The following is a 25,763-nucleotide window of genomic DNA, read 5'->3' on the forward strand; positions in this document are numbered from 1 at the left end:
GGTCATCACGTATAGAGACAAAGTGGAATACTGCGGATGCTGGAAATCTGTAATAAAAACAGAAAATGCTGGATAAACTCAGCAGGTCTGGCAGCGTCTGTGGAGAGAGAAACTCAGTCAACTGTTTTGAGTCCATGTGATTCTTCTAAGGATGGAGAGTAACAGAATTCATGGCTGCAATTCTCTGGTCTCACGCACCTCACCATCAGTGAGAACAGAGAATTTGGCGCTCAACCAAATCTCCGTTCACAGCGGTGGGACTGGATAATCCCAGCCGCGGGTGAGGTCAGAGAATTCCAGCCCATGTTTCGAGTCCATATGACTCTTCCAAGGGTCACATGGACTGGAAACGTAGGGCGCGATCTTACCGGCCGTTCACACCACGCTCCCTTGCAGTGAAGTCGGAGAATCCGACGGCCAGTCAAACCTCCGTTCGCTGCGGTGGGATGGGAAAATTCTGCCGGTGTGAACAGTGGTAAGATCCCAGCCATTAACTGTATTTTTCTCTCCACAGCTGCTGCTGAGTTTATCCAGCACTTTCTGCTTTTATTTATGCCTGCAGACATTTTTGGAGTAGCTGTGCTTGTGGAGATTTCCTCCTTTTATTGTGTCTAGTAAGTTTATGCACTTATTTATTAGTGTCACAAGTAGGCTTACATTAACACTGCAATGAAGTTACTGTGAAAATCCCCTTGTCACCACACTCCAGCGCCTGTTCGGGTACACTGGGGAAGAATTTAGCATGGGCAATGCACCTAACCAGCACGTCTTTTGACGTGTGGGAGGAAACCGGAGCACGCGGAGGAAACCCACACAGAGAACGTGCAGACTCCGCACAGACAAGCTGGGAGTTGAACCCGGGTCTCTGGCACCGTGAGGCAGCAGTGCTAACCACTGTAAAATGCTGAAGATGGTGTAGAAATATGTAAAGATACTGCTTGCTGGAAATAGCTGAGGAAAAAGTTGGGGAGGGGGGGTGGGGATCTGTTAGGTTTCCCCTGACAGAAGCTTCTGCTGGCTGGGCACTTTACCTGGAGCTTTGTGTTCAGCACTACAGCACAGTCAGTATTCAGGGCTGCTTGGGTAGAGTGCTCCTGCTAAGTGTAGACAGAGGGCGCGCAGCCTATGAGTTAGTTCCCTGCTATAACCTGCTTGTGCAATCCCCACCCATCTGCCAAAAGCCACAGAGTGGGCGGGAGGCGCAGCACTTCGCAAACAAGACTCGCTGGCACACAAAAACACACACACACTCACACACTCTCTGATCTTTATCATTTTGGACGGTTTGCTGGTTCCGAGGGACTTTCAGAGAATGTGTCAGTGGCAGCAGAATGGGGGCTTATTGCTCTGCAGCAGATCCATGGCTAATGATGACACCAAACACCTTTGTGCCTGTTAAATGCTGTGTGGATTTTTTTTTGTTAAAAGCCTTAATGTAGCCGACAGCAATAGTTGTGGAGCAAAACCAGACCCATCTCCCTGAGGCTTGTTTTGTGACCATCAGCTAACTGGAGGAGTGAATTGTACCTAAGTGACAACTGGGCCAGGAAGAGTTATTGGAGTGAGATTAGTCTTTTTTTGTTGTTGTGTTTTTTAAAAAAAATCTATATATGTAAATGCACTTACTTTGAAAAAGATGGCGTCAAGAGTAGGAGGAGGATACCCCATGAATCCAGGGAGTCCTATGAACCCTTCCTTGGGGGTGAACCCAATGAATCCGATGCCAGGACAAGGAGTCAGGATGCCCCTGAACCTGCAGCAGCAATCTCCAGTCTTCCGGACGATGGGTCCCGGCGGCGCTTACAGTGTGAGTACCTACCCACCCTCCAGCTCTTAAAAACCAAGAGCAAAACTTTCCCAACTTCTGTCTTTTTTTTATTGATTTATTTACAGCGATCAATGGGAAATCTCAGAACCCAGGACCAGAAGAAGAGCAGAAACATAGAAACAATGTTTTTATTCTGTGCAATCTAATTGTGACCCTTCTAATTTAATATTTTTGTTCGCAGGAGGGGTTCATGTACACTGCTTTTTGTGGGTGGAGGGCTGCTTATATTGGTTTTACACTCGTGTAAGTGAAATTGGACAGCTGTAAGAGAGGGTTTTGTTTTATTCCGAGTGCTTTTTGCTCTGGCTGTGGAAGGAGACTTTTTGAACTGCCTTCCCCCCCTGGCAGGTCTCTCTCTCTCTTCCCCCCCCCCCCTTCCCTGTATTTCTGGGGTTGAGATGGACTGGGAAAACTCGGCCTATAAAAGCTCCCTCCCCGATCCTTCCTGCTTAATATGTTGTTTTTTTTTGTTCCCGTTTCGCTCCACTTCCGCATTGGGTGTCGCATCCAGAAAGCTGCTGGAGATCGCAGAGGCTGGGAGCTTCCCCACTGCCGGGATCGGCTCCCAACAGGGGCAGCTACCCTCCCCTACACCCACCCCCGGGAGGGGTAATAACCCCATCCCACTGCTCCCCCTGCAGCCCGGTCCCCCCGCAAAAAAAATAGATACAAGCCGCGTCCCCCACGTGGTCAGCACTGTAACTGAGGAGAAGCACATGAACGCCATCACATGTCCCGCATTACAGAGGCTCCAGGGAGGGGGGAGCGGTCAGCACAGCCAGGGCAAGGCAGAGAGTGGAATGAGACAGAATAGGGACAGTGGGAGAGAGACAGAATAGGGACAGTGGGAGAGAGACAGAGAGGATATGGATTATAGGGAATGAGGGTAGAGGGGATGTGGATTATAGGGAATGAGAGTAGAGGGGATGTGGATCATAGGGAGAGAGACAGGGGATGCGGATTGAGGGGGGAGAGGGGATGTGGATTATCGGGAGAGAGACGGGATGTGAATTGAGAGGTTAGAGGGGATGTGGATTATAGGGACAAGGGGATACGGGATGTGGATTGTGGGGGTAGAGGGGATATGAATTATAGGGAGAGAAAGGGGATGCGGATTGGGAGGTAAAGGGGATGTGAATTGAGAGGGTAGAGGGGATGTGGATTATCGGGAGAGAGACGGGGATGTGGATCACAGGGAAAGAGACATTGGGGATATGGATTGAGAGGGTGGAGAGGATGTGAATTGAGGGAGTAGAGGGGATGTAAATTATAGGGAATGAGGGTAGAGGGGATGTGGATTATAGGGAGAACGACAGGAGATGTGAATTGAGGGGTTAAAGGGGATGTGAATTATAGGGAATGAGGGTAGAGGGGATGTGGATTATCAGGAGAAAGACGGGATGTGAATTGAGAGGTTAGAGGGGATGTGGATTATATAGGGAGTGGGGGATTGTGGGGTTGTGGATTATAGGAAATTGGGGAGAGGGGAATGTGAGTAACAGGGACAGGGGGGTTGAAGGGATCTGAATTGTAGGGACAAGGGGGTAGAGGGGATGTGAATTATAGGGACAGGAGGGTAGAGGAGATGTGAATTATAGGGAATGGGGAAATAGAGGAGATGTGAATTATAGGGAATGGGGAAATAGAGGAGATGTGAATTGAGGGGTGGGGGTATCTGAATTATAGGAGCAGGGGGATAGAGGGGATGTGAATTATAGAGAGAGGGGATGTGAATTATAGGGACAGTGGGGTAGAGGGGATCTGAGTAACAGAGACAGGGATATAGTGGGTCTGAATTATAGGGATGGTGGGGAGGATATAAAGTATCTGAATATGGGCAATCCTAAATCCAGTTTATGTATTTGGCAATAAGGGCAGCACCAAAATGGATCTGTGTAGATTGCAACTCACCACATCTCACCACAGGGTCCAGGAACCCTGTTTTTAGCCAATCCTATTCTCCCAGCCATCTCTCTCTGTACGTGTCCGCATATTTCCCTTTGTTCCATGTGCCATTGTCTTTGCCATCAGGCTGATTTCATATCAAGTTTTCTTTTTGCAAAACATAAAGCCCTATTCAATTTACCTTTGAATTCTTCAAAGAATTCTATAAAATTAGTCAAGCATGACCATCCTTTAGAAATTCATGTGACCGGCCCTGATGAACTCGTATCTTTCCAAGTGCTTTGTAATTTCATTTTATATTATAGACTGGTAGTCTACCAACTGAAACAAGACTAACTGGCCTCTAATTTCCCAGCTTTGAATTTGCTTCCTTTCTAAACCGTCACAAGTCCTGAAATAAAAAGGCACAACAGAGAAACAGAAAGTGCTGGAAATACTTAGCTGGCCTGGTAGCATCTTTTGAGTGAGAAACAGAGTTAAAGTTTCAGGTCAATCACATTTTGTTGGAACTGGAAAAAGTTCAAGATGTGACAGACAGGCTTTTTGTGGCTGTAAATATGACTCCAGGATGGTACGTTGCTTTCCTGGTGCAACGTCAAGGATGGTACAGAGTTGCTGCAGGATATTCTTCTGTGGGAGGGTGAACAGTCAGATGTTGTGGTCCATTTTGGGACCAATGACATTGGTAAGACAAGGGATGAGGTCCTGAAAGCAGACTTCAGGGAGTTAGGAAAGAAATTGAAAAGCAGGACCTCAAAAGCAGCAATCTCAGGATCACTCCAAGCATGCTAGTAAGCACGGGAACAGGGGGAGTGAGCGATTGAACTTGTGGTTGGAGAATTGATGTATGAGGGAGGGCATCAGATCTCTGAGGCATTGGGACCGGTGCTGGGGCAGGTGGGACTTGTACAAGATGGATGGATTACACCTTAGCAGAACTGAGGGTAACATTCTTGCAGAGCGATTTGCTAATGTTGTTGGGGAGGGTTTAAGCTAGATTGACGGGGAGATAGGGTGGCATGGTGGCACAGCGGTTAACACTACTGCCTCACAGTGCCAAGGAACCGGGTTCGATTCCAGCCTTGGGTCACTGTCTGTGCGGACTTTGCACATTCTCCCTGCGCCTGCTTGGGTTTCCTCGTGTGGTCCGGTTTCCTCCCACAGTCCAAACTTGTGCAGGTTGGGTAGATTGGCCATACTAAATTACTCCTTAGTGTCAGGGGGACTAGCAAGGTAAAGACATGGGGTTATGGGGAGGAGGCCTGAATGGGATTGTTGTTGATGCAGGCTTGATGGGCCAAATGGCCTCCTTCTGCACTGTAGGAATTCTATGATTCTGAGAGGGTACTCCGATTGGAGGGAATAAAACTGGTAACAAGAAGTAGAAAAGTAGAAGCAAGATTAAAAGGCAGGTGAAATGAAGACAGACTCCAAATAGGATCAGGATGTGGAATGATATTAGAATACAAAGTTATGGGCACTCTTATCCAAATGCATGCAGCCTCCGCAATGAGGTAGATGATTTGAAGGCACAAATAGCTGTAAATGGGAATGACATCAATGCCATTTCAAAGACTTGGTTATAGGGCGACCAAGACTGAGAACTGAATATTCAAAGATATTCATCATTTGGGAAGAGTGGACGAAAAGGGAAAGGAGATGGGGCAGCATTGCAAGTTATGGTTGACATTAGTGGGAGAGGATCTTAGACCAAAGGGTTGAAATGTAGAATCAGTGTAAGAAGCAGCATGAATTGGTGGGAGTTACTTACAGGCCAACAAACTGTACTGCTAATGTTGGGCGCAGTATAAATCAGGAAATTAGAGCTGCATTTACATGGGAAATACAGTAATATTGGGCGACTTCAATTTGTTTATAGATGGTAAACCTAAATAGCTCTAATGTTGTGGAGGATGAATTCCTAGAGTGTGTACGAGATGTGTTTCTGGAGTGTTAAGTTGAAGAACCAACTAGGGAACAGGTACAATAGATTTAGTATTATGTAATGAGAAAGGGCTAATTAATTACCTTGCTGTAAAGGAGTCTTTAGGAAATAGTGAGCATAATATGTTAGGAATTTACATTAAGTTTGAAAGTGATATATTCGTCCTGAAACTAGGGTCTTGTATCTGAGCAAACAAAGCTATGATGGTATGAGGGGCAAGTTGGCTAAGTTGTATTGAGAAAATACACTAAACATTTGATGATAGACAGGCAATGGTTGGTTTTTAAAGAAATATTTCATGGTCTACAATAAATACACTTTGTCTATGACATAAAATGCCAATAGAAAAGGTGAATCCACCATGACTAACAAAAGAAATTAAAACACGGGAGGTGATGGCCCAGTGGTATTATCGCTAGACTATTAATCCAGAAACTCAGCTAATGTTCTCAGGACCCTGGTTCAAATCCAGGAATCCAGCATTTCAATTCAAATGCAGCATTTCAATTCAATAAAAAATATCTGGAATTAAAAATCTACTGATGACCATGAAACCATTGTGAACTGCTCGAAAAATCCACTTGGTTCATTAATTTCCTTCAGGGAAGGAAATCTGCCATCCTTACCTGTCTGGCCTACATGTGATTCCAGAGCTACAGCAATGTGGTTGATTCACAACTGCCCTCTGAAATGGCCTAGTGAGCCACACAATTGGATCAATGTTTCCGGAAGGCAGCTCACCACCACCACCTTCTCAAGGCAACCAGGGATGGGCAACAAATGCTGGCCAGCCAGTGACACCCATGTCCCACAAGTGAATAAAAAAACAAAATTGCATTGGATCAAAGGGAATTAGAAGGTTGTCAGAAAACGTGGTAAATTGGGATCAATTTAGAATCCCGCGAAGGAGGACCAAGAAACTGATAAAGAAAGAGGATATTATTTGCAAGCTTTTGAGAAACAAAAAGGCGAGTTGTAAAAGCTTTTTTAGGTCTGTGAAAAGAAAAGATTAGTAAGGACAAATGTGGGTCCATTATAGGTGGAGACAGGATAATTAATAATAGAGAATGCTGGAAAAACTAAACAATTACTCTGCATCTGCCTTCAGGGAGAAAGATGCAGAAAATCTCCCAGAAATACTAGGGAACCAAAATGAGAAACTGAAAGAAATTAGTATAATTAAAAAGGTAGTGCTCAAAAATTAATTAGTTTGAAGGTTAATACATCTTCTGGACCTGCAGGGCTTGACAGGGTAGATGTAGATAAGATGTTTCTTCTGGCTCGTGAATCTGGGAAGGGGGGAGGGGGGAGGTGCAGGGTTGGGGGCTGGGTGCAGCTTCAGAATAAGGGGTAAGCCATTTGGGACTGAGTTGAGGAGGAATTTCTTCACTCAGAGCGTGGGTTTAATCTTTGGAATTCTCTACCCCAAAGGGCTGTGGGAGCTCAGTCACTGAGCATGTTCAAAACAGAGATTGATAGCTTTCTGGATACTAATGACATCAAGGGATATGGGAACAGTGCAGCAAAGTGGTATTGAGGCAGATGATATAACTGAATGGTGAAGCAGGCTTGATGGACTGAATGGCCTGCTCCTACGTTCCTATGATGTAGAGCTGCCGGCGTTGGCCTGGGGTAAGCACAGTAAGAAGTCCTGAGGACGGCCTCAACCGGGATCTTGGGTTCATGTCACACTATCTGTAACCCCCACGACTTGCCTGGGCTTGCAAAATCTCACTAACTGTCCTGGCTGGAGACAATACACATCTCTTTAACCTGTGCTTAACCCTCTCTCCACACACATTGTCTGTACCTTTAAGACTTGATTACCTGTAAAGACTCCATTCCAACCATTATCTTGTAAATTGAGTTTGTTTCTATATATGCCCTGTTTGTGAACACAACTCCCACTCACCTGATGAAGGGGCAGTGGTCCAAAAGCTAGTGGCTTTTGCTACCAAATAAACCTGTTGGACTTTAACCTAGTGTTGTGAGACTTCTTACTGTCCTACGTTCCTATGATGTGGAGATGCTGGCGTTGGACTGGGGTAAACACAGTAAGAAGCCTCACAACACCATGTAAAAGTCCAACAGGTTTATTTGGTAGCAAAAGCCACTAGCTTTCGGAGCGCTGCTCCTTCGTCAGGTGAGTGGGAGTTCTGTTCACAAACAGGGCATATAAAGACACAAACTCAATTTACAGAATAATGGTTGGAATGCGAATCTTTACAGGTAATCAAGTCTCAAAGGTACAGACAATGTGAGTGGAGAGAGTGTTAGGCACAGGTTAAAGAGATGTGTATTGTCTCCAGACAGGACAGTTAGTGAGATTTTGCAAGCCCAGGCAAGTCGTGGGGATTACAGATAGTGTGACATGAACCCAAGATCCCAGTTGAGGCCATCCTCATGTGTGCGGAACTTGGCTCTCAGTCTCTGCTCAGCGACTCTGTGCTGTCGTGTGTCATGAAGGCCACCTTGGAGAACGCTTGCCCGAAGATCAGAGGCCGAATGCCCGTGACTGCTGAAGTGTTCCCCAACAGGAAGAGGACACTCTTGCCTGGTGATTGTCGAGCGGTGTTCATTCATCCGCTGTCGTAGCGTCTGCATGGTCTCCCCAATGTACCATGCCTCGGGACATCCTTTCCTGCAGCGCTGAGTAACATATAACGTATACTAACTTGAAAGAAGCTGAAGTAAATCGCTCTTTCACCTGGAAGAAACCCTGAGTAGTGAGAGAGGAGGCAAAAGGGGAGGTGTTGCACCCCCTACCCTCAAATGGGAAGGGTGTTGGGACTGAGTGGGCCTGGGTCTCATAGACAGAGTGGTCCCGTCAGAATGTTGAAAGGGGAGGGATGTGTTTGGTGGTGGCGTCGTGCTGGGAATGGAGGAAATGGCAAAGGATGATTCAGGGAATGTGGAGGCTGGTGAGTTAGAAGGTGAGAACACTACTGTGGTTCTTGAAAAGGCAGGGAAAAGGGTGAAAGCAAAAATGTGAGAAATGAGACAGGCAGAGATGAGGACCCTGTCAACCATAGTGGAGGGAATGTTTGGCTGACGATAAAAGATAACATTGGAAGTTACAGTATGGAAGGTGACATTGAGAGAGCAGATGCGAGGAAGGCAGAGAAACTAAGAAATGGAATGGTCTTTTACAGGAAGCTGGATGAAAGGAAGTGTAGTAAAGATAGCCATGGGAGTTAGTGGCTAATATTGTTTGATCGTCTGCCCCCAGAAACTGGGATAGAGAAGACAGGGAAGTGAAGCCAGAGATGGACCCTGCATAAAAACAGGAAAGATGGAAATTGGAAGTACAAGTGTTGAATTTGTCCTCTTGCTGGTGAAAGCAGGAAACAGGACCAATACAGTGAACGATGTACCAGAGAAAGGTCAGGAAGATAGCTGAGGAGCCTTAAGAAGATATTCCACATATATCCCATGAAAAGGCAGGGATAACATTTTGCTCTGTCGTTGAAAATATAAATTGCTGACAAATTGGTGTTTAGTCAATAGTCCGTTAGTCTGTTAGTTACAGCAAACATCTTAAAATGTGAAAGCTTCTTGAGTTATCTGTTCAGTTGTTAACTGGAAGATGTATTTTTTTAAAACCTTGTTGGTCTCCAGATTGATCACGACAGTAATTGGGAGTAACAGCAGTTCATCTTTCCTTTAGGCATTTGACAGTCTTCCAGACTCAGCAGTTCAGCAGCTTCTAATCATAACCACGGCTCCCAATTTTTCAACAGCCGTTGTTGATAATGACTCTGTTTTTCCCATTTATACTTCCTCCGGGCCCATCTTTTGCTTTTTTCACTTGTCCCATTACCACCTTGTTGTTCCTTGCCCGTCATCCATTTTGTCATTTAAGCTCTCCTGCCTTTTTCCCTATTACCCGATGTCGCTTTTCCTTTCCTCTCCCTCACCACTTACCCTGCCTTAAGCATTTTCACTTGCTTAAAATATTCTGCAGTGACCTGAAAATTGGGTGGCACAGTGGTTAGCATTGCTGCCTCACAGCACCAGGAACCTGGGTTCAATTCCCGGTTTGGGTCAATGTGCAGACTCCGCAGAGACATTCTCCCCGTGTCTGCATGGTTTCCCTCTGGGTGCTCTGGTTTCCTTCCACAGTCCGAAAGAGGTGTTGGTTAAGTGCATTGGCCGTGCTAAATTCTCCCATGGTGTACCTGAACAAGTGCGGATTGTGGCGACTAGGGGATCTTCACAGTAACTTCATTGCATTGTTAATATAAGCCTACTTGCGACACTAATAAATAAACTTAAAACTTTTTTCTTCATCCACAAATGCTGTCTAACCCATGGAGTATTTCCAGCATTTTCTGTTTTTATTTCAGATTTCTAGCATCTGAAGTATTTTGCTTCTGAGTTGATGTTAAAAGGTTCAGTCAGATTTGAGATTATAGCATTATAGAAGTGCTCCGGCTTCCTCCCACATTCCAAAGATGCGCGGGTTAGGTGAATTGGCCATGCTAAATTGTCCCTTAGTGTCAGGGGGACTAGTTAGGATAAATGCATAGGGTTAAGGGGATAAGCCCAGGTGGGATTGTGGTCGGTGCAGACTCGATGGGCCGAATGGCCTCCTTCTGCACTGTAGGGATTCTATGATTGAATTATAGAAGTATAAGGAAAATTGAAAACTGAACAATGATAAGAAATCTAAATTATAGGAACATGGGGAAAATATGACCACAGAGTTACAGTGTCATAAAACAGATATCAAATCCAAATATACAGAGCAAGGGTACACATGGGATTTGAATTGCGGGATATAGGGTGATGTAAAAATTGAATTAAAATAGCATGGGTGAATTACGTAAGCTGAATTGTCAGAACTGTGGGGACATGAGGAGGAGAAATTTGATGGGACATTATGCCATCAGCAATGTCTCGTTTGCAGTTGATCGCTTAATGGAAAATCATGTTAGCAGCAAGTAATAGAGAATGGTGAATGGTAGAAATGCAATTTTGCAATAAGCCCAATAAGCATGTGAACCCCTGCTAAGGTCTTAGAAATTTTTCCCCATAGGATCTCAATTGTAGATTGGGGTTGGATAGGGCATTAACTTTAAAGTTTATTTATTAGTGTCACAACTAGGCTTACGTTTTAAAGTTAAAGTTTATTTTTTAGTCACAGGCTGACATTAGGCTGACATTAACACTGCAATGAAGTTACTGTGAAAATCCATTAGTTGCCACACTGCAGCTCCTGTTTGGGTATAGGGAGAAATTATCATGGCTAATGCACCTAACCAGCACATCTTTCAGACTGTGGGAGGAAACCGGAGCACCCGGAGGAAACCACACAGACACGGGGAGAACGTGCAGACCTCGCACAGACAGTGACCCAAGCCGGGAATCAAATCCAGGTCACTAGTGCTGCGAGGCAGCAGTGCTAACCACTGTGCTGTCCCAATTATAGAGACCGTGTGGAGGTGCAGGGAATTATATCATAGGAACATGGCTTGAGATAGAGAGAATTGGGGATCTAAACAGAAATACAAAGACCAAAGAGAATTACAGCACAGGAACAGGCCCTTCAGCTCTCCAAGCCTGCACCAACCATGCTATCCGTCTGAACTAAAACCCCCTACCCTTCTGGGAACATATCCCTCTATTTCCAATCCTATTCATGTATTTGCCAAGACGCCCCTTAAAAGTCACTATCATATCTGTTTCCACTACCTCCCCCGGCAGCGAGTTCCAGGCACCCTCCACCCTCTGTGTAAAAAAACTTGCTTTGTACATCTCCTTTAAACCTTGCCCCTCGCACCTTAAACCTATGTCCCGCAGTAATTGACTCTTCCACCCTAGGAAAACCTTCTGACTATCCAGCCCATACCCCTCATAATCTTGTAGACATCTATCAGGTTGCCTCTCAACCTCCATCGTTCCAGTGAGAACAAACCATGTTTCTCCAACCTCTCCTCTTAGCTAATGCCCTCCATACCAGGCAACATCCTGGTAAATCTTTTCTGTACCCTCTCCAAAGTCTCCACATGTTTTTAGACTTTCAGCTTGGATGGCATTAAGGAATTCATGCATTTCCCCAACCAAAGTGATTTAATTGTTATGGAATTGTGATTTTATGTGGCTATAAATTACAACCACAAAAAAGTATCAACAATCGCTAAATAAACGTTATGCACCTAAACCAGAGGCTTGTCTGACCTCAGCCACATGTGGAAGAGGTTCCAGGAGGGAGCTCATCGGGAGAAACTGTTCCCCATCAGTGGAAGGATTGAGAATGATGTAAGATGATTGGCAAAAAGAAGCGACGGCAGCACGAGAAAAAATGTTTAATGCAGCGATCTGGAATGCAGTGCCGGAGAGTGTGTGGCTGAGGCAGATTCCGGCATGGATTTCAAAAGGAAATTGGGCAATTGTTTAAAAATTTGCTGGGCTATGGGGAAAAAGTGGGGAGTGGCACTAGTGCTCTTGCAGTGGGCTGGCACAGACACAACGGGCCAAATGGCCTTCTTCGGTAACCATTCTGTGGTTATATGATTCTGTAGCTACAATCTCCCATTGGTAACGCTGGTGGCGAGACTAATAGCACAGTTTGATGTTGGGTCTCTGGAATTTATCTCAATATATCTCACAAAAAAGTTTAGAGTTGGACTGGTTGGTCAGGAAGGACATGGATGAAAAGAGCCACTTTCACTCCTGCCTGGTACTTCTGCAAAGGTGTTACCGATTAGCATAAGCGCATTGCCTGTTTGTGACAATGTTAAGTAAACTTTCTTGCCTTCCCCCTTTCCTCTCGCTCCAGCGTCAAGGAATGCCACCAGGAGCTCGCATGGGAATTCCAGGCATGCAGATGGGCATGCCCTCTGGCTCATCCTTCATGGGGGGCTCTGGCATGAGACCAGGCATTCCGCAGCCAATGATGGACCCGTTTCGTAAACGTCTCCTTCCACAGCAGCAACCTCCACAGATGCAGAATCGCGGGAGAGGGTAAGGAACGGGGGGTAGGGGGGCATTTCACTCCGTACAGCAAACAAAATACTTCCTTCACTCCTTTTCAAAAGGACAGCCAAGTTAATAAGATGCTTTAAAATTTATAAAGTCGATTATCATGTATAATCCCCAATGTGTCTGCAGTTATCCAATTTGTGCATGAGTCATACAGATCAAGAAGGTTGCAGCTTTGCTGCCATGTCTATAGAATCCCTACAGTGCGGAAGGAGGCCATTTGGCCCATCAAGTCTGCACCGACCACAATCCCACCCAGGCCCTATCCCTGTAACCCCACCCGTTTACTCTGCTAATCCCCCTGACATTAAGGGGCAATTTAGCATGGTCAATCCACCTAACCCACACATCTTTGGAGTGTGGGAGGAAACCAGAGCACCCGGAGGAAACCCACGCAGACCCGGGGAGAATGTGCAAACTCCAAACAGACAGTGACCTGAGGCTGGAATTGAACCCGGGTCCCTGGCGCTGTGAAGCAGCAGTGCTAAACCACAGTGCCATCGTGCTGCCCTATTGGCGGGGTAGGATGCTGCAGTACTTCTGAGCTTTGGCGGAGAATGTTAGCCCAATGTTTCCGCTCCTGACAGCTGGTCCGGTGACCATATAAAAGTATCATGGTGTCTTTTGAAGTGGCAGCAGACTGCCCAATTACAATGTCAAGGCTGTCGACAAATAAAAATATATTAGCACACGGTAATGGTACTGGGAGCGCAATAAGCACCTATGGAATATTGCCCCAGCATGGAGTCAGTTTTATAAGAGGGGAGGGAACAGAATTGACTGAAACTTGGCAAAAGAAATAAGGCATGTCATAAGTTCTTTACCAAATCTAGAAGTGCTGTAATGAGTTACTTTAATTTCCTTTACTGTGTATAAATGTAGGCCGCATCCCTCTGCAAGGCCCCTTCGGGAAAAGGATTGCCTCACTCTACTCTCTGGACATATAGATAGCTCAACATCATGTGTATCGCTGTTGAAATGGGGTTGAGCAGCATTTAGGCTGGAATATGTGACCACAATGGGTATTAACAGTAATGAAAACGCAGATTTGCTAAATCTGAATATTGAGGCATGAAAAAAAAGTGGCCATACTTAGCAAATCAGAGGAGAGGCAGTGGTTTAGTGGTATTGGCACTGGACTAGTTACCCTGACACCAAGGGTAATGCTCTGGGGACCCAGGTTCAAATCCCACCATGGCAGATGGTGAAATTTGAATCGAATAAAAATCTGGAATTAAAAGTCTAATGATGACCGTGAAACCATTGTTGTGAAGACCCATCTGGTTCAATAACGTCCTTCAGGGAAGGAAATCTGCCGTCTTTACCTGGTCTGGCCTACATGGAACTCTAGATCTACAGCAATGTGTTGACTCTTAAATTCCCTTTGAAATGGCCAAGCAAGCCACTTAGTTGAAGAGCAATTAGAGATGGGCAATAAATGCTGGCCCAGCCAGCATCACCCACATCCCATGAATGATTTTTTTCCAAAATCTGGCATGTTTACTGTGAAGTTGTCGTCAGCTTCTACAAACATTGAGAATTGTCAGCAGTATAAAAGTACCGACACTGGAAGCTTGGTTCTCCACCTCCCAGCTCCCTGCCATTTTGTTAACGCTGTTAATTATCACAGAACAGCAGATAGCTATACTGCTTAAACCCAGTGAGCCATCCCCGAACCTGCTTCATTCTAATACTTGGAGGATCATAGTGAATCTAACTTACTGACAAACAGTTTATAACCGAGCACTTCAGTATAGAGCAGTGGCCAAAAATTCAAATGTTGATCTTTCACGGTGACACAGTATGTTAGCACTACAGCCTCACAGCGCCAGGGACCAGGGTTCGATTCCCTGCTTGGGCCACTGTCTGTGCAGAGTCTGCACGTTCTCCCCGTGTCTGTGTGGGTTTCCTCCGGGTGCTCCGGTTTCCTCCTACAGTTCGAAAGACGTGCTGGTTAGGTGCATTGGCCATGCTAAAATTCTCCCTCAGTGTACCCGAACAGGCGCCGGAGTGCGACGACTAGGGGGATTTTCACAGTAACTTCATTACAGTGTTAATGTAAGCCTACTTGTGACACTAATAAAAAAACATTAAAAATTTTAATTTTCTTGGTGTAACCCAGAGAAAATCCCCTTCCCATTGTAATAGATTCCAGCATTATTATCTTTATTTGATGCTGAACTGTACGTTTGACCACATCATGCACACATCGTCTGTGGTCAACAGGTCCCGGAGTGTGGATCAAACCCAGAGCTGGAAGCTTGGTTCTCCACCTCCCAGCTCCCTGCCATTTTGTTAACGCTGTTAATTATCACAGAACAGCAGATAGCTATACTGCTTAAACCCGGTGAGCCATCCCCGAACCTGCTTCATTCTAATACTTGGAGGATCATAGTGAATCTAATTTACTGACAAACAGTTTATAACCGAGCACTTCAGTATAGAGCAGTGGCCAAAAATTCAAATGTTGATCTTTCACGGTGACACAGTATGTTAGCACTGCAGTTTACATTTCACCATTAGATTGAATCCAGTGGGATAGTATTATGCTGCAGTCTGAATGGGTACACACAGTGTTTAAATAACTCTTAATCCTTCAGTGTGCTTGTCAGATTTCAGTGTGGATCTTCACAATCTGGCCTGGAACCTAGGATGAGTTGAATGTGATTCCATTATCAGTGGGAGGCCAACAAGTCAATAGCTTAAAATTATTAATTATTTCAAAAGTACAATCAGTGTTTTTTTAAATAAGCTACAGTTTTTCAGATATTGATTGCTATTTTCAGCTGCGTTAAGTTGGAAAATGTAATATGTCTTCAGAGGCAGAAGTCCCTTCACCAGAATCCTTTTATTTACAATTCCAACAGCAGTACACAGTGCTGTCAGTCAACAGCTACCTTCAGGAGCGCCAGAGGAACTGACACTCCCGGTTAAATACAAGGAAAAGACTCCTGATGGGCCCATCTTAATCAGGGAGTTCATATTCCAATAGGCCAACCCCAATGGCCTGATTGAAGTCATTACAGAAAAGATCAAACTGTACCCTGGTTAGAAATGGAGACGGGAAAGCTTGTGAGGCCCACGTTTCAGTTCTTGGCTTGGTGTCGATCTCAAGAGATTGGCACAGGCTTGATGGGCTGATTGGCCTCCTGTGCTGTGAAATGCCATCCACCTGGGATTTGGGATATAAGACAGGATAAAGCAAGGAATCAAATCCTGCTCCTGCTCACTATCCAGTGACACAGGATGGAAACTCTGGATATGATGTGGGATGTTCTCCAATGCCAAATGTCCCATTATCATTCGGGACATTTGTCCACCCCTGTCTTGCCATCCTGCCAGGTGTAGCAAAAGGGTGAAATACTGTTCTACCAGAGCTCTATCCACTCTTTTTCAATACATAGTTTCTAGAAGCGTGAAGTCTTGTTCTCGCAGAGGGTAGTGTCCCTGCCTCTGGGCCAGGAGCTCTGGGTTCGACCCACACTCCAGGACCTGTTTACCACAGACGATGTGTGCATGATGTGGTCAAGCAGGTGGATAATCAACCTGCTAATCCTTCCAAGATGCCCATGGCAGGTGGTAAAGAATGGGAGAAATTCCTGGTCAGCCATTACTGACAACATGACTTACCATAGAATCAGAGAATCCCACAGTGCGGATGGATGCCCTATCCCTATAACCCCATGCATTTACCCTAGCTAGTCCTCCTGACACTAAGGGGCAATTTAGTATGGCCAATGCACCTAACCAGCTCATCTTTTGGACTGTTGGAAGAAACTGGAGCACCTGGAGGAAATCCACGTAGACACAGGGAGAATGTGCAAACTCCACACTGACAGTGACCCAAGCCGGGAATCAAACCTGAGTCCCTGGCACTGTGAGGCAGCAGTACTAACCACTGTGCCACCCTAGTCTGTCAGTATGTGGCAGAAATGCCTTCTAAGAAAGAGCATGAAGAAGAATAATCCGACATAACTGAAGAAGTTTCCAATAGATGGAGTAGAGGGAGCCTGACCTCTACCTTGTAGTTGCTTGAGGGAGCAAAGACTAACGTAACCATTACACCACAGCTAATTACAAAAGTGGGCAAACAATATCTTATCATTGAATCATAGAATCCTACAGTGCAGAAGAAGGCCATTTGGCCCATCATGTCTGCACTGACCGCAGTCCCACCCAGGCCCCATCTCCATAACCCCATACATTTACTCTAGCTAGTCCCCCTGACACTAAGGGGCAGTCTAGCATGGCCAATCCACTTAACCCACACATCTATGGACTTTGGGAGGAAACTGGAGCACCCGGAGGAAACCCACGCAGACACAGGGAGAAGGTGCAAACTCCACACAGGCAGTTACCCAAGCCGGGAATCAAACTCGAGTCCCTGTAAGGCAGCAGCGCTAACCATTGTGCCACCGTGCCGTCCTGTAAAGACGTCCTTGATTTTGCACACACATATCAATGATGATAAAATAAATAAATGTTGTGTATTGTGAGCACCAGTTCATGTATTCCGTTAATGTTTAAATGTTCAATCTGTATTGTTACCTAACCATGCCTCTTTGGTGTCTGCAGTGTGAAGAGACGGAAGATGGCTGACAAAATTCTACCACAAAGGGCAAGTGTTGAATATTGCTGATACTTTATTGAGAATTACTCCTGCATGATTGTCTTGAGTGTCAAACAGAGGCACCTGAGGTCACTGAGTAGCAGCAAACTCTCCAGAAGGATGTTTCCTGTGCCCCACACTTCAGCTGCTGGACTAGGTCTTCAGCAGGTGGTGAGGGAACCAATAAGAGGGAAAAAGCTACTTGACCTCATCCTCCCCAATCTACCTGGCGCAGATGTATCTGTCCATGACAGTTTTGGTTGGAGTGACCACAACACAGTTCTTGTGGAGACAAAGAGCGGGGGTTTACAGCCTCGCTCGGGCGAGACCGGAAATTCCCGCCCGAAGTCAACGGAGATTTCTGTTGTCGGGCCCTCACCTGTGCCAATTTTGTGGCGAGTGAGGTGGTAGAGTTGAGGTCAAACTCCTGCTTTCACGGCGAGGATACCCTCTATCATGTTGTGTGACAGTATCACTGTGTTAAATGGGATAGATTTCGAACAGATCTAATCACTCAAAACTGGGCATTCGTGAGGCAATGTGAGCCAATGGCAGCAGCAGCAGAATTATACTTGATATCCCCCCACTCTACCATTACCATCTACCCAGGGGACCAACCCTGGTTCAATGAAGAGTATAGAAGGGTATGCCAGGTGAGGAGTCAACCTGGTGAAGCTACCAGGCAAACAATAGAAAATGCCCCCCTCGTGGTTGTGAAGTCAGCTCTGAAAGTGTGTGGCAATTGTCTTATAACCACAATTGTTATTTATTTGTAGTTGGCCTTAGCCCAGCACTCTCTCTGCAATAGAAAATTTTCAATACTGATTCATCAACTGCAGGAGTGAGCTTATTTTTCCCTGTCAAAACCCTTGATAGTGTTTAAAAATCTCTACTAAATTTACGGCTCACCTTTTTCAGTGCAGTCTCCGATATCTCGGGTATGGCATTCTTTAATGCAGTGCCATAGAGAGCACGCTTAAAACCCTGACCAGGCATCAGTAATCCTGCCTGGTATATCATTCAAAATATTCTCCTGTCAAAGTTTGAGAAGGCAAGGTCTATAAATGGATGTTCTTGAACTCTCAAGTGAATATATTTCGTTTGCACTATTGCACCTTGCTATCTTCGGTGACAACCCAGCGGGAAACAACACTAAAACCAAGGCCGGAATTTTACTGCCTTGCTTGCCCCGGAATCAGTGTGGGCAAGACTCGCAGAACGGAATCCTCCGTTGGCTTTGGATGGGATTTCAAGAGCCTCGCCCAAGCGAGGTTGTAAAATCCCGCCCCATATGTCTCAGAGGCAACATCAGAAAGAAACTAATTATTGTACAGTTGCTCTTTTTCCCAGTCCAAAGCCGCCTTGTGATATTGTTAGCTTCTCATTTTCAGATCCGAGAACTTGTTCCTGAATCCCAAGCTTACATGGACCTCTTAGCCTTTGAACGCAAACTGGATCAGACTATCATGAGGAAACGACTGGAGATCCAAGAGTCCATGAAGAAACCCTTAATGGTACAGTTCCTCAAACAGCTCAATTCTATTATGTTTTGGGATCGTAAACTCTTGTTTTAACTGGTCATCTCCAAAGTGGCATTCTTGCCTCATGTCCTGCATGGTCAGACTCACTCATTGTGCTTCAGCGATATCTCACAACTATTTTACAGCGTTCAACAAAATAAGTCACAGAGTAAAAGGCCATCTAATTAAAACATTAACAAAAATGATCTTCATATTAACTGTTTCACTGGTGTCTAAACTTCCTGATGTGGCGATGCCGGCGTTGGACTGGGATAAACACAGTAAGAAGTTTAACAACACCAGGTTAATGTCCAACAGGTTTTCGGAGCCTTAAGGCTCCGAAAGCTTGTGGCTTTTGCTACCAAATAAACCTGTTGGACTTTAACCTGGTGTTGTTAAACTTCTTACTGTGTCTAAACTTCCTGCCAGATTGAGGTATCCAGTAAACACAATTTTAAAGTTAAAGTTTATTTATTATTGTCACTAGTAGGCTTACATTAACACTGCAATGAAGTTACTGTGAAAATCCCTAGTCGCCACACTCCGGCGCCTGTTCGGGTACACTGAGGGAGAATTTAGCATGGCCAATGCACCTAACCAGCATGTCTTTCGGACTGTGGGAGGAAACTGGAGCACCAGGAGGAAACCCAACACAGACACGGGGAGGACGTGTAGACTCCGCACAGACAGTGACCTGAGGCCGGAATTGAACCTGGGTCCCTGGCGCTGTGAGGTAGCAGTGCTAACCGCTGTGCCACCATGCCGCCTAATTCACTAACATGGTGCTGAGGAGGGAGGTCTTTTTTTTGCCAAATGTGAGTTGCAGGTTCACAACTGGGTTCCTTTCCACCTGGATTTATTATAGAATCCCTACAGTACAGAAGGAGGTCATTTCGCCCATCGAAACTGTACCAACCACAGTCCCAGCCAGGCCCTATTCCCGGAGCCCCACACATTTACCCTGCTAATTTCCCTGACACTAGGGTCAATTTAGCATGGCCAATCAATCTAATCCGCATATCTTCGGACCAGGGGAGGAAACCAGAGCACCTGGAGAAACCCACGCAGACACAGGGAGAAAGTGCAAACTCCATATGGAGAGTGACCCGAGGCCAGAATTGAACCTGGGTCCCTGGCGCATGAGGCAGCAGTGCTAACCACTATGCCATTATGCAGCCCTAACCACTGTGCCACCATGCCGCCCTTGTTCACGTTTGAGCTCCATAGCTCCCCCATGCTGTCCATTATTTAAATAGGTCTGCTGATCTGCTGAATACATGACGTACAGTTTTCCACTTCAGCTGAAGGAAAAGCAGATGTCAGGTAATCACAGAATGGTCTTCTTATTGCAATGAACAAATGTTTGATCAAAAGCATCCTGCTGTCATGAGCAAGATGTTAAATTGCAGCAGATTGTCTAATGTTCCTAATTCGAGGATGTGTCATCAGTCCAAAGATTTGCGGGTTAGGTTGATTGGCCAGGTTAAAAAATTGCCCCTTAGTGTCCTGGGATGTGTAGGTTAGAGGGATTAGTGGGTAAAATATGTGGGGGTAGGGCCTGGGTGGGATTGTGGTCGGTACAGACTCGATGGGCCGAATGGCCTCCTTCTGCACTGTAGGGTTTCTATGATTTCTATGAGGATGCATAATTTGAGTTGGGCTTTCATGATGTCAACTGACTTCCATAGATATCTTGACTATATTCCCTGACATTCTGTATTTCATTCTTCCAGTTTCTCCGTCACATCCGTTGGAACCACGTCCCATACCAGCACTTCCAATACATCTTCCTTTTTCCCCCAATTGAAGATCCTACTCCACTGTGTTTGACAGGTCCCTCAGCTATGTCTGTCCTTATCCTGCACTTTGACTTTTCACCCCATTCCCACCTCTCCCAAAATCATGATGCTTGACCTCACTCCATTAGCCTCACATTCAACTGATCACCCCACCCCCCTCCACCACCATTTCCACCACTCCAGTGTGATTTACTCCTCTTGTTTCAGCATTATAAAGGGACCATTCCTCCATTCCCTCCCCCACACCCTGGCCCATTCCTTACTCACCCCCAGCACCAACTGCCTTTCCCATGACAACTGCACAGGAGATGTTACACCAGCCCTTTTACCTCCTCCCTTCCCATCCTCCTCCCTTCCCATTATTCATGGGCTCCAACACTACCTCTGAATGAAACAATGATTTACTTGTATGTCTTACAATGTGGTCTCCTCGACATAGAGGAGAGCACCCATAGATTGGGTAACAATGCGACGCATTTGTTTAGTGCAGGGAGTGACCTTGAGTTTCCGGTCTCATGTCATTTTAATTTTCCGCCACTCTGACTCCTTTGTTCCCGGCTTCCTACATTGTTCCAGTGAAGCTCAATGTGAGGAACGGCACCTCATCTCTTGATGGATATTTCACAACCACTCAGTCTCAACATTGAGTTCAACAATTTCAGATCAAACCACTTTTCCTTTTTGTTTCTGATTGCAGCTCCTGATAATGATTCTGCTATTCCCATTTACACGTCCTCTTGGCTGCGGCTTTTGTTTCTTGTCCCATTACCATTCCCTTACCACCTTCGCCACCTTTGGCATTGAATCGTCCTTGCAATCCACCTTGTCACAGACCTTCCCCTTTGTTATTTCCTCCTCTCCTTCTCTGACTGTTTTTGTTTAAAACCTGTTAAATGAAAAGGATTAGGGGGAGGCAGTGGCATTGTTGTATTGCCACTGGACTAGGAATTCAGAGCCCCAGAGCAAGATCTGGGGACCAGGGTTCAAATCCCACCGTGGCAGATGGTGAAATTTGAATTCAACAAAGAAAATCTGGAATTAAGAATCTACTGATGACCATGAAACCATTGTTGATTGTTGTAAAAACACATCTGGTTCACTGATGTCCTTTAGGGAAGAAAATCTATCATAGAATCCCAACAGTACAGAAGGAGGCCATTCGGCCCATTGAGTCTGTACCAACCGCAATCCCACCCAGGCCCTATTCCCGTAACCCCACACATTTACCCTGCCAGTCCCCTGACACTAGGGACAATTTAGCATGGCCAATCAACCTAACCCGCACATCTATGGATTGTGGGAGGAAACCGGAGCACTGGGAGGAAACCCACGCAGACGCGGAGAGAATGTGCAAACAAACTCCACACAGGCAGTGACCCAGGCCGAAATTGAACCTGGGTCCCTGGAGCTGTAACCACTGTGCCACCCCTTACCCAGTCTGGCCTACATGTGACTCCAGAGCTACAGCAATGTGGTTGACTCTTAAATGCCCTCTGAAATGGAAGGCAGGTAGGGATGGGCAATAAATGCTGGGCCCAGCCAGCCAAACTCACATCCCGTAAATGAATACAATTTTTTTAAAAGGCCATTTCTTTTCTGGTGAAAGGTCATCAACCTGAAATTGTTTGATCTTACAAAGACTGCTGGGAGGATTAACAGATGGCCTGATATTACTTGCAGATGCCCCGCACTGGAATGTTTCTGAGACATTCTGTTTTCTCCATTTCAGCAAAAGCGCAAACTGAGGATCTACATCTCCAACACCTTCAGTCCAGCCAAACCCGAGGGTGATGAAGGAGAAACTGTTGCATCGTGGGAGCTTCGAGTGGAGGGAAAGCTACTTGACGATGTAGGTGGGATTGATTCTGCCCTGTGCCTGGTACCTGTGCTATACGGTGATCTTAAATATACTAATGGCAAAGATTGTTTTCTTTGTGACGTGCCAGTATGCTTGCTTTTATAAATACCAGGGGCCAAATCTTCCTCTGGGCCTGGGAAAACTTAACCTGTGCACTTCCATAACTTGCAAACCACACACCTGGCCTACGTGTGAATTCACGCATGTTTTTGTCTTTTCATCAGGCGGTCAGGTTCACAGTGTATTTTGTGAGTCACACTTCAGTGGGTGAGGAGTGTGGGTGAGGAGGCGGGCTGGTTAGAAGGCCCACCTCAGAACCAGCCTTCTGCACACTATTCCAGCTCCCAACAGTGTTCAAAGGCCCCATAACCCTCACTCACCCCTCTATGGCTCTTCAGATCATCCACGTCACCTCAATGTCCCCATGTATCCTTCATGCTCCCACAGATCACACAGTGGCACCTCTATGCACCCCCCACTGCCATATCCTCTATAGCCACTCACCTACTGTGGACTACATATGTACAGTTCTTAGATTACATGTAATATCAGTTGAAAATAATTTACATTCTTACAACTTCTCACCATCTAATAAAGGCCTCCATATCATTGATACTAACAAAAATGCATTCTGCCATGTAAAGAAAACTCATAATACTTGTAATGCTTAGCTTGTGTCAACAAACCAGAAGCCATGTCAAAGGGACAAGCTGTTATTATAACATCTTGAAACTGTCATTCATTCTTAGATGAATGAAACACCTACTGTGCTGATATCCGTTAGTTCTCTAAACTCAGTCAAGCATTGATAATGGTTACATAGAACATAGAAACATAGAAAAACTACAGCACAAACAGGCCCTTCGGCCCACAAGTTGTGCCGAACACATCCCTACCTTCTAGACCTACCGATAATCCTCCATCCTATTACGCTCCATGTACTCATCCAGGAGTCTCTTAAAAGACCCTATTGAGTTCGCCTCCACCACCACTGATGGCAGCCGATTCCACTCGCCCACCACCCTCTGTGTGAAAAACTTATCCCTAACATCTCCCCTGTACCTACCCCCCAGCACCTTAAACCTGTGTCCTCTCGTAGCAGACATTTCCACCCTGGGAAAAAGCCTCTGAGAGTCCACCCGATCTATGCCTCTCAACATCTTATACACCTCTATTAGGTCTCCTCTCATCCTTCGTCTCTCCAAGGAGAAAAGACCGAGCTTCCTCAGCCTATCCTCATAAGGCATGCCGCTCAATCCAGGCAACATCCTTGTAAATCTCCTCTGCACCCTTTCAATCTTTTCCACATCCTTCCTATAGTGAGGCGACCAGAACTGAGCACAGTACTCCAAGTGGGGTCTGACGAGGGTCTTATATAGCTGCATCATTATCCCTGGACTCCTAAACTCAATCCCTCGATTGATAAAGGCCAGCACACCATACGCCTTCTTAACCACCTCCTCCACCTGCAGGGCCGATTTCAGAGTCCTATGGACCCGGACCCCAAGGTCCTTCTGATCCTCTACAGTACTAAGAATCTTTCCCTTTATATTGTACTCCTTCATCCCATTTGACCTGCCAAAATGGACCACGACGCATTTGTCTGGGTTGAAGTCCATCTGTCACTTGTCCGCCCAGTCTTGCATCCTATCTATGTCCCTCTGTAACTTCTGACATCCCTCCAGACTATCCACAACCCCACCAACCTTCGTGTCGTCGGCAAACTTACCAACCCATCCCTCCGCTTCCTCATCCAGGTCATTTATGAAAATGACAAACAGCAAGGGTCCCAGAACAGACCCCTGGGGCACACCACTGGTGACCAACGTCCATTTAGAAAAAGACCCATCTATACCCACTCTCTGCCTCCTTTGGGCAAGCCAGTTCTGGATCCACCAGGCAGCAGCCCCTTGGATCCCATGCCCTCTCACTTTTTCTGGAAGCCTTGCATGGGGGACCTTATCGAACGCCTTGTTGCAGCTGTCCAAACAATAGACTGCTCTCTGGGAAAGAAAGAACAGAAGCTGCTTCCTTCGATTTAATAGCAGAGTGTCTGTCGATCAGTGTAAGGTGGTTCGACTTTTTTCAAGTTTAGATTTTTTTTCAAGTGTCAAAACCAAGGCCATTAAAATCACAATAGAAAAGAGAACAGCACAGGCTGACAGGACATTGTGTAACATCTTTCATTGTATAATGACTCTTTCTCCATTGGAAAAGCACTGTAATGCATGTGAGTAAATGCACAAGGCTAGTTAATGGAAGGGTCAACTTACTTTTGAAGGACATCAAATTGATGTCCAATGATGAATCACTGCGTTAAAAAATACATCGACATTATAATACAGTACTGAATAAGGCTATTTGAAGGTGTTAACACACTTAACTTTCAGACTCCTCAGCATGTTTTCCATTTTCTTCGTAAACTCTCAAAACTATTGTGCTTTTAATGGGCTTAGAAACCCAGCTCCACTGGACAAGCATAGCAACATAGGACTAAGGGGAGGTCATTTGGCCTTTTGAGCCTGCTGCACCATTCAGTAAGATCATGGCTGTTCTGGTTGTGATCTCAACTTCACTTTCCTTTCTGCACCCCCACCTGCCATAATCCTTGACTCCCTTGTCTGTCAAAAATGTATCTAACTGCCTTGAATAAGTTCATGACCCCGTCTTCTCTGCTCCCTGGGGAAGAGCATTCCACAGACTAACAGCCCTTTGAGAGAAATCTCATCTCTCTCTTCAAATGGAGACCTCTTACTCTTAAACTGTGTCCCTAGTTATAGTCATCCTCACTAGAGAAAAAGGTGCCAAGTCCCATAGAATCTCTACAGTGCAGATAGGGGCCATTCGGCCCATTGGGTCTGCACCAATTCTCTGAAAGAGCATCCAACCCAGGCGCTCCCTCCACCCAATCCATGTAACCCTGCACATTTACCATGGCAAATCCACCTAACATACATACCTTTGGACACTAAAGAGCAATTTAGCACGGCCATTTTACCTAACCTGCACATCTTTGGGCTGTGTAGAAAACCGGAGCACCCGGAGGAAACCCAGGCAGACATAGGAAGAATGTGCAAACTCCACACACTGCCACCCAAGGCCGGAATTGAACCCTGGTGTTGTGAGGCAGCAGTGCTAACCACTGTGCCACCGAGATGCCTCAGAAGCTTATATGTTTCAATAGAATCACCCCTTATTGTTCTAAACCCTAATGGGTATAGACTCAACATGTTCAAGCTTTCTTCCTAAGATAAGCCTTTCATCCCATCAATATGTTAAGTGAACCTTCCCTTAATAATAACATTCAGGAATGCG

The 25,763-nt window shown here is 45.7% G+C and overlaps 1 protein-coding gene across 2 annotated transcripts in view; it reads left to right on the forward strand.

The window, feature by feature from the left end:
- The first annotated feature begins 895 nt into the window (after positions 1–895).
- Positions 896–25,763, forward strand: part of smarcd2 (SWI/SNF related BAF chromatin remodeling complex subunit D2) — a 63,181-nt gene continuing 38,313 nt past the window's right edge. Inside the window, exons 1-6 of one of the 2 annotated variants that reach the window (XM_078223893.1) lie at positions 896–976; positions 1,650–1,807; positions 12,460–12,644; positions 17,238–17,280; positions 18,663–18,785; positions 22,320–22,439. In XM_078223893.1, the coding sequence (XP_078080019.1) occupies positions 1,667–1,807; positions 12,460–12,644; positions 17,238–17,280; positions 18,663–18,785; positions 22,320–22,439 (612 nt within the window). In that variant the 5' untranslated portion in view covers positions 896–976; positions 1,650–1,666. Of the gene's footprint in view, positions 977–1,254; positions 1,808–12,459; positions 12,645–17,237; positions 17,281–18,662; positions 18,786–22,319; positions 22,440–25,763 lie in introns of those variants that run through there. The other variant, XM_078223892.1, reaches the window with a different exon arrangement.

The sequence above is a fragment of the Mustelus asterias genome, chromosome 11 (genome assembly GCF_964213995.1).
Source record: "Mustelus asterias chromosome 11, sMusAst1.hap1.1, whole genome shotgun sequence".
Lineage (NCBI taxonomy): Eukaryota > Metazoa > Chordata > Chondrichthyes > Carcharhiniformes > Triakidae > Mustelus > Mustelus asterias.